This window comes from Microcaecilia unicolor, chromosome 3, assembly GCF_901765095.1.
Source record: "Microcaecilia unicolor chromosome 3, aMicUni1.1, whole genome shotgun sequence".
Classification (NCBI taxonomy): Eukaryota; Metazoa; Chordata; class Amphibia; order Gymnophiona; family Siphonopidae; genus Microcaecilia; species Microcaecilia unicolor.
This window is the reverse complement of record NC_044033.1, coordinates 382,705,336-382,720,792: the sequence shown is the minus strand read 5'-3', so window position 1 is coordinate 382,720,792 and position 15,457 is coordinate 382,705,336. Positions and strand designations below refer to the sequence as shown.

The 15,457-nt window shown below is 42.6% G+C and overlaps 1 protein-coding gene across 1 annotated transcript in view; it reads right to left on the bottom strand.

Annotated features, from left to right (window-relative positions):
• Positions 1 to 11,443: 11,443 nt before the first annotated feature.
• The window catches only part of DRC1 (dynein regulatory complex subunit 1), a 232,807-nt gene continuing 228,793 nt past the window's right edge, over positions 11,444 to 15,457 (bottom strand). The window contains exon 17 of the mRNA XM_030198650.1: positions 11,444 to 11,764. Within this exon, the coding sequence (XP_030054510.1) occupies positions 11,702 to 11,764 (63 nt within the window). The 3' untranslated portion in view covers positions 11,444 to 11,701. The remainder of the gene's footprint in view (positions 11,765 to 15,457) is intronic.

Genomic DNA, 15,457 nt, shown 5'->3' with positions numbered 1-15,457 from the left:
ACAAGGAACCTGGCGGCGGCGGTGGTGATGGAGGAGGGTTTTGGTGGTGGCGGGGGGGGGGGGGGTCAGCAGCTGCAGGAGGTGGCTAAACAGTGCCCCCCACCTCGGGCTCTGGACCCCCCTCCTGCCGAGGACTGGCTACGCCCTTGCTCATAAGAGCCTCTCACAATTTTTCACAATCCTCTTACGATTTAACAACTTTGAATAACTTTGTGCACTCAGCAAATGTAATTACCTCACTAAATATTCCCATCTCTAAATCATTTATAAATATGTTAAAATGCAGTAGTCCCAGCACAAACCCATGGGGAACCCTACTATCTGCCCTACTTTCTGTTTTCTATCTTTTAACCAGTTCTTAATCCACAATAGGACATTATCTCCTATTCTATGATTTTCTGATTTCCTCAGGAGTCTTTCATGAGGTACTTTGTCAAATGTCTTTTGAAAATCCACATACACAATATTGACCATCTCACCTTTATCCACATGTTTGTTTACCCCTTCAAAGAAATGTAGTAAATTGGTGAGGCAAGATTTCCCCTTACTAAATGTATGTTGACTTTCCAGCTTATTTTAGAACGAGAAAGACGCCCATATTTCGACCCAAATCCGGAGATGGGCACCTTTCTCTCATGGGCGCCCAAATCAGTATAATCGAAAGCCGATTTTGGGCGCCTCCAACTGCAGTCTGTCGCGGGAACGAACAAAGTTGATGGGGGTGCGTCAGAGGCATGGTGAAGGCGGGACTTGGGCGTGTTTATCGGCTGAGGAGAGATGGGCGCCCTCGGCCGATAATGGAAAAAAGAAGGGCGGCAGAAGTGAGAATTTGGGCCGCTTTTTGTGGACCCTTTTTTCTCACGAACAAGTCCCTAAAAGGTGCTCCAACTGCCCAGATGACCACCGGATGACCTCCCCTGACTTCCCCAGTGGTAATTACCCACCTCCCACCCGGAAAAAAACAACTTTACAAACTTTTTTTTAAGAGTATATCCTCTGTCCCTGCAACGGCAGTTGAGAACGTCCAAAATGCTTCCAGCACCCTCTTTATTTATTTATTTGGATTGTGGATCACAAGTAGCAGCAGTGGGATTTCAACCAGCCACCTCTGGATTACTAGACCAGTGCTCTAACCACTAGGCCAGTTTGTCATTCCTCCATGCCACTTCCTTAAAATTTGGCCATCACTGTGGGGGGGGGGGGGGGGCAGTATGTAGGTCCCTGGGCAAGGGAGGTATGTGTGTGTCAGCAGAGGCATAACGAAGGCATGGACGTCCTTCTTTCAAACATTTTGGACATCCTGAACTGCCCCTCCCTACAGGGACAGCCAAATTTCAAGGAAGTGGCATGGCAGAGTGGCACTCTGGCCTAGTGGTTAGAGCACTGGTCTGGTAATCCCGAGGTGGCTGGTTCAAATCCCACTGCTGCTACTTATGATCCACAATCCAAATAAATAAAGAGGGTGTTGGAAGCATTTTGGACGTTCTCAACTGCTGCCATTGCAGGGAAGGACATCTTCAACTGCCGACGGAGGCATAGCACAGGACATACTCTAAAATAAAAAAAAAAGTTTGAAACACTGTTATTTTCAGGGTGGGAGGTGGTTAATCACCACTGGGGAAGTCAGGGGAGGTCATCCCCGATTCCCTCCGGTGGTCAACTGGGCAGTTCGGGCACCCTCCTTAGGAAGGAAATCGTGTGCAAATGAGCTAACAGCAAGCAGCTCATTTGCATGCAATTTCCTTCATGCATGCCCATTCCTTTCCAGATTAGTAAGGGAAGGGCTTTTTCCATGCAGTTAGTGGGACCAGTGCACTACGAATCCTGGCCCCTCCCACGACCAAATGCCTTGGAGTTATTCATTTTTGAGCTGGGCACCTTCGGTTTCCATTATCGCTGAAAAACGATTCCGCCCAGTTAAAATCCACCCAAATCTGATGCATTTGCCCGGCACCAACCGTATTATCGAATTAAAAGATGGACGCCCATCTTTTTCAAAAATACGGTCTGTCCCACCCCTTCATGTATCCGTCCTCGGAGATAGACGCCCATGGAGATGGGCGTTCGATTATGCCCCTCGTCACGTCTCATTAATCCATGCTTTCGAATATACTCTGTAATTTTGTTCTTTATAATAGTCTCTACCATTTTGATGGCATCATCAGGCTCACCGGTCTATAATTTCCTGAATCACCTCTGGAACCCTTTTTACAAATTGGTGTTGATTGCATCATTACATCTTCCAGGTTTACAGAGATTTGATTCAGTTTCTGTGACTCATCAGCACTGAATACCATTTCTGACACTGGTATCTCCCCCACATCTTCCTCAGTGAAGATCGAAGCAAAGAATTCATTTACTCTCTCCACTATGGCCTTGTCTTCCCTAAGTACCCCTTTAATTCCTTGGTCCAACTGATTCTTTTACTGTCTTCTTGCTTCTAATATACCTAAATAAGTTTTTACTATCCGCCTTATTTTCGAAAGAGAAAGACGCCCATATTTCGACCCAAATCGGAAGATGGGCTTCTTTCTCCCGTGGGTGCCCAAATCGGTATAATCGAAAGCCGATTTTGGTCGTCTTCAACTGCAATCTGTCGCGGAAACGGGCAAAGTTGACGGGGGCGTGTCGGAGGCGTGGTGAAGGCAGGACTGGGGCGTGGTTATCGGCCGAGGAGAGATGGGCGTCCGCCTATAATCGAAAAAAGAAAGGTGTTTTTAGCGAGAATTTGGGTCACTTTTGTTGGACCCTGTTTTTTAACGAACAAGTCCCAAAAAGGTGCCCTAAATGACCAGATGACCACCGGAGGGAATTGGGAATGACCACCCCTGACTCTCCCAGTGGTCACTAACCCCCTCCCACCAAAAAAAAAAAACACTTTACAAAGTTTTTTTCCCAGCCTCTATGCCAGCCTCAAATGCCGTACCCACCTCCATGACAGCAGAATGTGTTCTATCTTGTAACAGCCTTTCCCTGGTTCTAATGTGGATCTCGGGTGAGTGTGACACCTTTTCTGTTATGTGCACTGCAGAGTCACATCAGCAATGCATTGGGGTGGGTGTAGGGTAGTGGGCTCCGTGATTCCACTAGCTTGTGTTCAATGCTCACGATGTTGGTAGCTGGTAGGCTCTACTCCCATGTTGCTTTTCCCCCTGCTTACTGGGTCAGAGTGTGCCCTGTTGTGTTTCCGGTAGTCTATGCGATAGTGGCCATTTTTGTAAGCCAGTTTTAGCTCCCTTTCATGTGTTACCCACGTTACTGAAAGTGGGCATTATACACCATTCTGCCAGTTGGGACCTACTGCTAATCTCAGTACCAGGGAGACTCTTTGCCAGTGGGGCACAACCTCTGATCTGCAGCTAACTGTGAGTAAACGTGCTTATTCAAATAAAGGACTTTTTCCAAGAGATTAGTCTTCAGGTGTGCCAAGGTTATACAGCAGCAACAAGTCCTGTTCCTGGAGCACTTTTAGTGGGTACTGCAGTGCACTTCAGGCAGGCAGACCCAGGCCCATCCCCCCCTCCCTGTAACACTTGTGGTGGTAAATGGGAGGCCTCTAAAACGCACATGTACTTGCCCCCTTCACCCCTAAGAGCTATGGAACTGTTGTACAGTTCTCCCTCCCACGACCAAATGGCTTGGATTAGGACGTTTCTGAGCTGGGTGTTTTTAGTTTCCATTGTCGCAAAAATAACCCGCACATCTCAGAAAGGACCAAATCCATGGCATTTGGTCCATACAAAAACTGTATTTTCGAAACGAAGGATGGACGCCCATCTTTTTCGAAAATACGGTACAAACCACCCCTTCACGTACCCGTTCGCGGACATAGACGCCCATGGAGATGGGCGTCCACGTTCGATTATGCCCCTCCACGTGTTTTTGCCTCCAACGCAATCTTCTTCTCAAAGTTTCTCTTTCCCTTCCTTATCAGTGCTTTGCATTTGATTTGCCATTCCTTATGCTGTTTCCTATTATTTTCATTCAGATCCTTCTTCCATTTTCTGAAGGATTTTCTTTTAGCTCTAATAGCTTTCTTCACCTCACTTTTTAACCATGCCAGCTATCATTTGGCCTGCCTTCCTCCTTTTTTAATATATGGAATACATCTGGTCTTGGCTTCCAGGATGGTATTTTTGAATTTCATCCACGCCTGATGTTAATTTTTGACCTTTGCAGCTGCTCCTCTGTTTTTTTAACCATTTTCCTCATTTTATCACAGTCTCCTTCTTGAAAGTTAAATGATAACATATTGGATTTCCTGTGTGTACTTGCTCCAGAGATTATATCAAATCTGATCACGTTAAGATCACTGTTATCAAGTGGCCCCAACACCATTACATTCACCAGATCATGTGCTCCACTCAGTGGCATTCCTAACTTGGATTGCACCCGGGGCGGATCGCCGATGCACCCCCCCCCCTGCCTGCGAAATTACACCTTCCCCCCCCTCAGCGAAATGACAACCCCCCCGGGTGCACGCCGCTGGGGGGGGGGGGTGCCGCGGCGCGCGCCTTTGGGCTGCGACTTCACTAACTTCGCTCGTTTGCTGCAGCTCCCTCTGCCCCGGAACAGGAAGTAACCTGTTCTGGGGCAGAGGGAGCTGCAGCGAATGAGCGAAGTTAGCGAAGTCGCAGCCCACAGGCGTGCGCCGCAGCACACCCCCCCAGCGGCGTGCACCCGGGGCGGAACGCCCCCACTGCCCTCCCCCTTGGTACGCCACTGGCTCCACTAAAGATTAGGTCTAGAATTGTTCTCCCCTTTGTTGGTTCCTGAACTAGCTGCTCCATAAAGCAATCCTTGATTTCATCAAAGATCTTTACCTCCCTAGCATGCTCTGATGTTACATTTACCCAGTCAATATTGGGGTAATTGAAACTACCTATTATTATTGTGTTACTCAGTTTTTTAGCCTCCCTAATTTCTGATAACATTTGTGCATCTGTCTGTTCATAAGAACATAACGTAAGAACACAAGAATAGCCATACTGGGCCAGACCAATGATCCATCTAGTCCAGTATCCAGTAGCCAATCCGGGTCACAAGTACCCGGCAGAAACCCAATTAGTAACAACATTCCATGCTACCCAGAGCAACTAGTGGCTTCCCCCTTGTCCATCTCAATAGCAGACTATGGACTTTTCCTTTAGGAACTCATCCAAACCTTTTTTAAACTCAGATATGCTAACCACCGTTACCACATCCTCCGGCAGCAAATTCCAGAGCTTAACTATTCTTTGAGTGACAAAATATTTCCTCTTATTTATTTAAAAGTATTTACATGTAATTTCATTGAGTGTCCCCTGGTCTTTGTACTTTTTTCCCCTTTACACATGGAATTTCTTTCCATAGGGATTCCAAGATGTTTTGTGACCTGCAGAAGTTTAGTCAATTCAAGGCCCTCTTCAACATATAATGCTACCCCTTGACCAATTCAGTCCACCTTATCACTGCGATATAATTTGTACCCTGGTATGACAGTGCCCCATTGGTTTTCTTCCTTCCACCAGGTCTCAGAGATGCCTATTATATCTATCTTTGCATGTAGTGCAATATATTCTCTCATCTTATTTCTTAGGCTTCTGGCATTGGCATACAGACATTTCAAACATTGTTTGTTATACCTAATTACAACTTGCTCAGCAGTTAACAGTGATAATTTGCAATCTTTAAAATCTGTCTGCTCTGTATTTAGATACCTAGTCTATTATGGTCTTTACTGCAACCTCGCCATCGAGATTCCCTATCATCCCTGTTTTAATGATATCTTTTAAAGATATCTTGTTCCAAACCATGCATTTACGAGTGTCTGTCGGCCTTTCCCCACTTTCTAGTTTAAAAGTTGCTCTATCTCCTTTTTACATGTTGATGCCAGCAGCCTGATTGCACCCTGGTTAAGGTGAAGCCCATCTTTCCAGAATAGACTTCTCTTCCCCAGAATGTTGCCCAGTTACTAACAAATCTAAAACTGTCCTCCCTGTGCCATCATCTCATCCATGCATTGAGACTCTGGAGCTCTGCCTGTCATAAGAACAGCCATACTGGGTCAGACCAAAGGTCCATCAAGCCCAGCATCCTGCTTCCAACAATGGCCAATCCAGGTCACAAGCACCTGGCAGAAACACAATTAGTAACAAGATTCCATGCTATCAATCCCGGGGCAAGCAGTGGCTTCCCCCATGTCCATCTCAATAAAAGACTATGGACTTTTCCTCCCTGGAGACACATCCTCAGTGCAAGAGGATAATGCATCCCCTGGACGGCTTGTCTAGGCTACAGGATCACTTCCTGCCTCTCCACGATGATGCTGTCCCTTCAGGTGACCTTTCTTCTCCATGGCAACCCAGAGGTGTGACTTCTGTACCATGTCTCTGAAGACCTCCTCTATAAACCTCTCTGCCTCAGCAACTCCAAGTCTGCTCTGCTACTCTAGCTTCCAAAGACGGACCCGTTTCCTGAGTGCACTGAATACACACATATGACTTCTCACCAACTGGGAGATAATCAAACAGGTGACACTCAGTGCAAAGTACTAGATAGCCCTTCTTGCTGCTGGACTGCTGCCTGTATCTTATTATTGGTGATATCTTCATTAAGTTGCTAATGGAGTGTGAATATGTAAAGTCCCCTGCTTGTTATATGCTAGGGTATGCTTATTGTTTTGTATGTTATTAGTAGGTTCCCCTTTATGGATCTAAGCAGATTGCATTTCTAAAGCTAATTACTGGCAGATAGAGATGTGCTAATTAAATTTGTAGCCTCCTAATTGGTTCAAAGGCCTTTAAATCAGAGATCAGGCCAAGAGTGGGTGGGAGGGAATTAAAGTCTAAACTGAGGTTTCCTGTAACTATTAGCTGTGCTTTGTACCGATAGTATGGTAAATTTAAAATAGTCCCGTTAAATGCTAGCCTATGAAACTGTAATAGAGCTTTTATATGCTTAAAAAAAAACCTATTCCTTAAACTCCTTTGATAAGTGAGCATAGTAATTTAGCTCTAACTGTCAAGGTTAAAAGCAATGTCCCAGAAAATTCTTATCAATGAAGTCCTCTTCCAACACCTCTTTTGTAGCTTCATAACCAGTAAAAGTTGATAATATTGTTAACTTGGCTAATGTAAGTCATTCAGGAGAATTGCAGGAGAGTTGCTTATAAATCTGATGATTTGCTTAGAGATGGCTCACTGGTAGTGCTTGCACATTGCAAAGAGTGAACCTCTAGTCAGTATTATATCTGTATCTATATCTCACTCTCTATATATATCATATACAGAGCATAAATTTGGTGCTACCAATTCTACAGCATATTTAGGAATATTCTGCGTTTTTTCTTTCATAAATAGTATCCAGGAGGAAATTAATCATCTTGCAACGGTTACTCCTGGTGGCTGGACTTTGAGGCCCATGCCCTGGTTTGTAGCCCCACTGAGAATTGCTGTTCTGAGGACTGGAATAGGTGAATTAAGAGGGCCTAACTACCATTGAGTGATCCTGGCTGCTCACCTGTAGGGTTGCCTGCTGCTGAACTAATGGAGGTTTTATTTTTGAAAAAAATCTGATGCAAGTGGAGATGCTGGGAGATGAGGATGACACACACTGTGTTTGCCTCTAGTAGTGCTACTACTATGCTGACTGCAGAGCTCATTCTTCCCACCTTCTATGCAGGGCTGAAGTCTTGCATTATGAGCCATGAGATTACAGCTCTTATCCTGAGATACTGTAGCCATGCTGCTGCTGTGCCTTGCCCACCTCCTTGCATTTACCAAATTATAAAAAGAATTTTTAGGCCCAGATGTAAGGGTGAAGATACAGGGGAGCATTACTTAAACTGCTGTCAAACAATGGGGCCAGTTCTTGGCAAGAAGAACTGATTTGAGTATAGCCCATGGACCCCTTTGGTGCCAATACAAAGTCTGAGGGGCCCACTGACTGAAGATTCAAAGTCATGAGAATGCAGCACAGTGGTGTTATTTGCCATTGAAAGACATCCTGGTAATCTGTTAGTTATTGTATTTCTTTACAAAAAGAGAGAGAGGAGAGTCACATCCTTTCAGATCATAGAAAAAGATTGACCGGAGAGGGGAAAGGACATTTACCCAGTGCAGAAATATCTTCATATGCTCAGGGAAGCCATAAAGGCTTTCCTAAACTAGAAGAACAATGCACACAACATTTTCTGGAGTATGTCACTTTTTAGTGTGCTTGCATCTCCCCTGCTTCTCTGTAGAGAACCCTCAATTTCTGCATATACCACCACCTCCCCACTATTCTCTGATTGGAGCTTTGATGGGATTCCCCCAAGTCCCCATTAACTTGGGAGAGATGGCATTACAGGGGCCCATCTTAATTTTTTCCCACCTAGGGCTCATTCAATCCTAGCTACGCTATATTGTGCTGAAAAAGTTTGTCAACCCCTTCTAAGATGATCTGCATAGCACACTTTATACTCTACACATTCAATCCTAACCTAAACCCTGGTGAGAGAGAGAAGTCTAGTGAATAAGTAACTCAGACAAAAAAAGATTTACTTTCATTATTTATTCAACAAAAAGATTCAATAGTATGTCCATATATGAAAAATATGGGAACCCTTTAGTCACTGGTGGCACCTCCCTGAGCAGCAATAACTTAAACTGAGAGAGCCAAGATGGTGTCCTAAGGGCCAATCACACATATCAAGGCTCCTACAGTAACTACTGTAAGCATTTTCTTACCAGAAGCACAAGGCTTATTTTGGGATTTCTGTATCTTCTGTGGACCAAACTGTTTCTAATGGATGCATTTGCAGTGTGTATGCCATCTGTTCCTGGAGGATATAATGTCATCATCTCTCCAGGATCATAGCAGGATGATTATCCTCAAAAAGCAGACCCTTCTCCCTCCTGGATTCCATCATTGCTCTTCATTGGGCTGAGATAGAGTGAATGCCATCAGCTCATAATACTGGAGGAGTGTTAATGCAGGAAGCTCAATGGAGGATTTCCATTCAGCTGTGGCAATGATCGTGTTTTCTTGCTCCAGCAGGGAAAGTACACAGCAGCCCATTGAGGCAGTTGTGGAGCCCAGGACATCTACAGGAAATAAGCAGGTGAGCCTGGCTGGATTCCTACCTCAAGGTAAAGTGTAGGAGCACCTTTGGCAATTTTGGCCACCTAAGTCTAAATCTTTCTGTATAGAAAAAATCTGGGCCTGGGCAATCCCTCTCCATGCAATTGACTGTCTAAGGAAAAAAAAAAAAGAGTGTCTGAATGAAAACTACTAGCCTTACAATCCCAGAAAATGCTAAGGGGGTCTACGGGGGAAGTCTGGGTGGAGCTAAAGGTTAGTTGCAATATTCAGTCCAACAACTGGCTAACTATCCAGATACAGTTAGGGCATCAAATAAGCTGAATATTGCTGGTAACTGGATAAGTACTGGGAACATAATTATAGCCAGCGCCAGTATCCGGGTACAGCTCAGCACTGAATATCCAGCTATAAAAAAGACCATGGTAGCTGGCATTTAAAAAAAAAAATGCTGACTGTTGAGGGCTAAATATTAACTCGGTAATATATAACTGGCTATTACATTCTCAGGCTGTTCGGTGTATGATCAGTACCACACAGTAAACTAAATTTTGCCTCTCTCAAGGATTTTTCAGTGATATAGAATGGGTTTCATCCCTTTTGGTTTTGTTTGTTTGTCTTGCCTTTACCTGATTCTTGGATCTCTATATTGTGGACTTTAAAAATTCAGATTGCTATTTTTTCTGTATTTCTCATTCCTCTTTCATGTGATTCTAGTTGGCCTTTGCAACTAAATTGTTTCATTCTCAAGATGATTTTTCAACATATTATGTTAAAATTCTCATAAATAAAGAATAAAATAAAATTCAACTAATGTTTTCTATAAGTGTTTTGCACAGTCTCTCACACTGCCCTTGAGGAATTCAAGCCCTTTCTTCCATACAGAATTGTTTCAACTCTGTGACATGTGAAGGTTTCCTTGTATGAACTATTTGCTTCAGTTTTGCCACATTTCAATTGTGTTTAGGGTGGTACTTTGACGTGGTCAATTCAAACCATATAATCTTTTCTTCAGTCATTCTGTGGTGGATTTATTTGAATGTTTAGTGTTGCTGTCTTGCTGCCTAACCATTCTCAGCTCTGCTAGGATTTTCTGATATAAAGCAAAATTCATGGTTTCATCAGTGATGGCAAAAACCAATCAGGTCTTAATGCATGAAAGCAACCCACCACTGTAATATTTCCACCACCATACTTGAGTCATGATGAGGTTCTTATTTTGGAAGAAAGTGTCAAAGTTTTTTTTCTAACCAAACATTTCTTACTACCAAAAAATGCAATTTTTGACCCATCTGTCCAGAGAATATTATTCAAGAAGTCTTGTGGGTTATCCAGATGCTCTTTTGTGAACCTGAAAAATGCAACAATATTTTGTTCATTTGAGAGACCAGTGTTTTCTTCCTAGCTTCCTCCCATGAACATCATTCTCTCTCTGGGGCCCTTTTATAAAGATGTGCTCAAAAATGGCCTGTGGTAGTGTAGATGCATGTTTTGCATGCGCGCAGAATCATTTTTCAGCGCACCTGTAAAAAATGTCTTTTTTTAATTTTCACTGAAAATGGATGTGCGGCAAAATGAAAATTGTTGTGCGTCCATTTTGGGTCTGAGACCTTACTGCCAGCCATGAACATCATTCTCTCTCTGGGGCCCTTTTATAAAGATGTGCTCAAAAATGGCCTGTGGTAGTGTAGATGCATGTTTTGCATGCGCGCACAATCATTTTTCAGCGCACCTGTAAAAAATGTCTTTTTTTAATTTTCACTGAAAATGGATGTGCGGCAAAATGAAAATTGTTGTGCGTCCATTTTGGGTCTGAGACCTTACTGCCAGCCATTGATCTAGCAGTAAGGTCTCATGTAGTAACCGGGCGGTAATGGTCCACTGGGGGTATTCTTAGACACTGAAAAAGGAATTGTGGTCAAATTAAACTCCTCAATTGTGAACTATAAAAAGGGGCAGCATTCAAAGTGAGGTTGGTGCTCTGGCCTAAGCGGGCGTAGCGACTTGCAAAAAAGAGAAAATTTGAAGAGATGAAAATACTAAAAAAACTAAAAGGAAACAAAGTAAAATGATGTTTAAGGATAAAAAAATTGCAAAAGTTACAAAAATACCAGCACAGGAATGACTGCAATAGCAGAGAAAAAACACACTGTGAGGAGAACACAGACGCGTCCTCCCTGCTCTGCGGAAAAATTAAGACTGAGGGACCCACACACACATCAGGCGGGAAGGCACCAGTGCATGCATGATGGGACACTACTAGAAATTTCTACAATCATCTCACTAGTTAGCGTCTGCACCGGGCTCCATTGGATGACGTCACCCCAGATGTGAGAATACAACAGGCCTGTTTGTCCTCAGAGAATGTACATTAGCCTGATCTGGAACTTCCCTGAGGGCTTAAACAAAGAGAGCACTTTTGAAAGGAGGCAGACAGATTTCTTCTGTACTAACCTATCAACTAATCTTTGTTTAATCAAGTTGTGTGATATGTTATACATAAAAATAAACACAGATTGCATGCATTTTTTGTTGGATTTATGAAAAATAGGCAAAAGTTCTTGCTGCTTTCTCCACAGTTTGGAATTAATAATGATCACGTTTGGAATTAATAATGATGCTGTTCTGTTGCATTATCTTATCCCTGATAAAAGTCCAGTTGAAGCACTTGAGCAGGAGAGATTTGTAATTCAGAATTCACCTGAAAACAAGAAGAATATAAAGTAAGACTCATAAATCCAAGTGGAACAAAACTTTTATTCCTAATACATGAAGGCAATATTCAGCCAGATGGTTACTGCTTAAATACATCCATATGTTATGCTATGCTAATAGAATTTTATATCCCACAAAATCCCTGAAACAACAGGTTCAGAGCGGTTTACAAACATTAATAAAAATACAATATCAATATTAAATATCAACACGGATTTAAAATAGCCAAGTCTTCAATCTCTTTCTAAATACACTATAAGAAGGGCTTTGTCAAATATTTAAGGGTAACAAACCGCACAGCAACAAAAAGAACCTTCATGAACTTTCTTATAATGTATGCCTTTAAAAGTTGGAAAAGACAGCAGTAACCGGTTGTTACTATGAGATCCTGCTAACATCTGAATTAAAAAAGGAAAATAATCTGGACAACACCAATTAAAGTTTTAAAAATTAAACAGCAAATTTTAAATTTAATTCGTGCATCAATCATCAGCCAATGCAAATTTAAAAGCAGAGGGGACACATGCCGCTTTATTTTCGAAAGAGAAAGACGCCCATATTTCGACCCAAATCGGGAGATGGGCATCTTTCTCCTGTGGGCACTCAAATCGGTATAATCGAAAGCCGATTTTGGTTGTCTTCAACTGCAATCTGTCACGGAAACGGGCAAAGTTGACGGGGGCGTGTCGGAGGCGTGGTGAAGGCGGGACTGGAGTTTGGTTATCGGCCGAGGAGAGATGGGCGTCCTCGGCCAATAATCGAAAAAAGAGAGGCATTTTTAGCGCGAATTTGGGTCACTTTTGTTGGACCCTGTTTTTTCACGAACAAGTCCCCAAAAGGTGCCCTAAATGACCAGATGACCACCGAAGGGAATCGGGGATGACCACCCCTGACTCCCCCAGTGGTCACTAACCCCCTCCCACCAAAAAAAACCCACTTTACAAAGTTTTTTTTTCCCAGCCTGTATGCCAGCCTCAAATGCCGTACCCACCTCCATGACAGCAGAATGTGTTCTATCTTGTAATAGCCTTTCCCTGGTTCTGATATGGCTCTCAGGTGAGTGTGACACCTTTTTTGTTATGCGCACTGCAGAGTCACATCAGCAATGCATTGTGGTGGGCTCCGTGATTCCACTAGCTTGTGTTCAATGCTCACGATGTTGGTAGTTGGTAGGCTCTACTCCCATGGTGCTTTTCCCCCCTGCTTATTGGGTCAGAGTTGCCCTGTTGTGTTTCCGGTAGTCCATGCGGTAGTGGCCATTTTTGTAAGCCAGTTTTAGCTCCCTTTCATGTGTTACCCACGTTACTGAAAGTGGGCATTGCACACCATTCTGCCAGCTGGGACCTACTGCTAATCTCAGTACCAGCGAGACTCTTTGCCAGTGGGGCACAACCTCTGATCTGCAGTTAACTGTGAGTAAACGTGCTTATTCAAATAAAGGACTTTTTCCAAGAGATTAGTCTTCAGGTGTGGACTGGTGTGCCAAGGTTATACAGCAGCAACAAGTCCTGTCCCTGGAGCACTTTTAGTGGGTATTGCAGTGCACTTCAGGCAGGCAGACCCAGGCCCATCCCCCCCTCCCTGTAACACTTGTGGTGGTAAATGGGAGGCCTCTAAAACGCACATGTACTTGCCCCCTTCACCCCTAAAGAGCTATGGTACTGTTGTACAGTTGTCCCTCCCACGACCAAATGGCTTGGATTAGGACGTTTCTGAGCTGTGCGTTTTTAGTTTCCATTATCGCAAAAAAAAAAAAAACCCGCACATCTCAGAAAGGACCAAATCCATGGCATTTGGTCCGTACACAAACTGTATTTTCGAAACGAAGGATGGACGCCCATCTTTTTCGAAAATACGGTTCAAACCGCCCCTTGACATACCCGTTCGCGGACATAGACGCCCATGGAGATGGACGTTCGCGTTCGATTATGCCCCTCCACGTCAAATTTACATTTATGATAAATCAATTTCGCTGCCATATTTTGAATTTTACTGCCAATTTTGAATCAAGCATAACTTTCTCAACAATTTAGTAGACAGCCCTGTATATAATGCATTACTATAATCCAACAGTGATAAAATCACTGCCTAGACCACCACTCTGAAATGTTCCTGATAGAAATTTGATCGTATACGACGCAATTGTTTCAGTTTGAAAAAAGCCTTAACTACAATTCACCTGAGGTTCAAAAGTCAAAGATGAATCTAATAACACACCTAATATCCTAGACACAGATGCCACATTAAATATTGTACCGTCTGACAATTGAATAGAAGATGGAATATTATCCAACTTCATAATAAACCATAAAAATGTTCTTATCCATATTTTAACCTATTGTTGAATGACCAACAATGAATTTCCTTCAAAATAGCTGACACTCAAACAGATGAATCTGTGCATGAATAGGAAACAGTACAAATATATTATCCGCATATGAAAAAATATGTTCATCTGATAACAAATGAATCATACATAAAGAACTCATATAGATATTACAAAGCAAAGGAGATATCAGAGACCCCTGTGGAATATCGCATGGGGAGATCCAAGACTCAGAAAATACTCCATCCTTTAACACCATATAATGTCTAGATCTCAAAAACCCTCAAATCAGTGTAATACTGTTCCTGTCACACCAATTTCTAATAATCTTTATAATAAAATATTGTGATTGACTGTATCAAACACTGCAGACAACTTCTAACATAAGAGGAGGCCACTTTGGATCCAAAATGGCTGAAAGAGAGCCAACAAATATCTTCCCATGCACGGCCATATCACTGACTGGTATGTGCCAATGACAGTCATCCTATCTGTGTCTCTGTTTAACACTCTTCTTACTTAACCTAGCTAATACATTACATTTACTTGTTTACAGAACTAAAACCTGTGCTTTTCACTGATCAATTCTGAGACCTTGACAACCTCCTAACACCTTTGTCTGTTGTGTTTGCTTTTGGTAAAACATTAAAATAACCAGCTGGAAGTTATGTATTCATCCATCAGCCAAATGTTGTATTTTTTTAAAGGATTTATGTAGTTAACTTTAAAATTTAACTGCAAAATTAATTTTAAATATTGACCTGCTTGAGTTAATTGTGCTACACCCTAGCATTGTACTGATTGTATTTGTTTCAGGTCAAATGATTAGACACAAATAAGAGTATAAGATTCAACTGCCATGCAGAAACACTGCTGAACAACAAAGTTGCTCTTATTATTTTAATACTGAATTCTGATTTACACAGAACATATCAGTGCTGTGGTCAATCAGCAGTATTGAATTTTACTTCTATTTAAAGGAAACTCCACATTCCAGAACTTAAAGCAACATTTTGTCTAGCCAGGCAAAAGTAATGCCCAGGCCAAAAAACAAGTTTTAAATCTGAGCAAGAGCTAGCTTATCTTGAAGAGGACTCCTTATTGATTGTGAGAACATCTGTTTTTCGCCAGCAGGAATAGAATGAACAATGATGTCACAAATTTCTCTGCTTCCCACAAAAAAAAAAATGGATTTCTGATATTCCTGCTCTAATATTCTCATCATTTGGTAGGGGAGCCTTGAATTTTGAGCACGGCTTTCTTCTTTTAATTCCATGATTCAACAAGTTTTTTTATGTTCAGTTTATTCAAGGTTTACCATGCCAGAAGTTTCATCACTATGGGGTCCTTTTA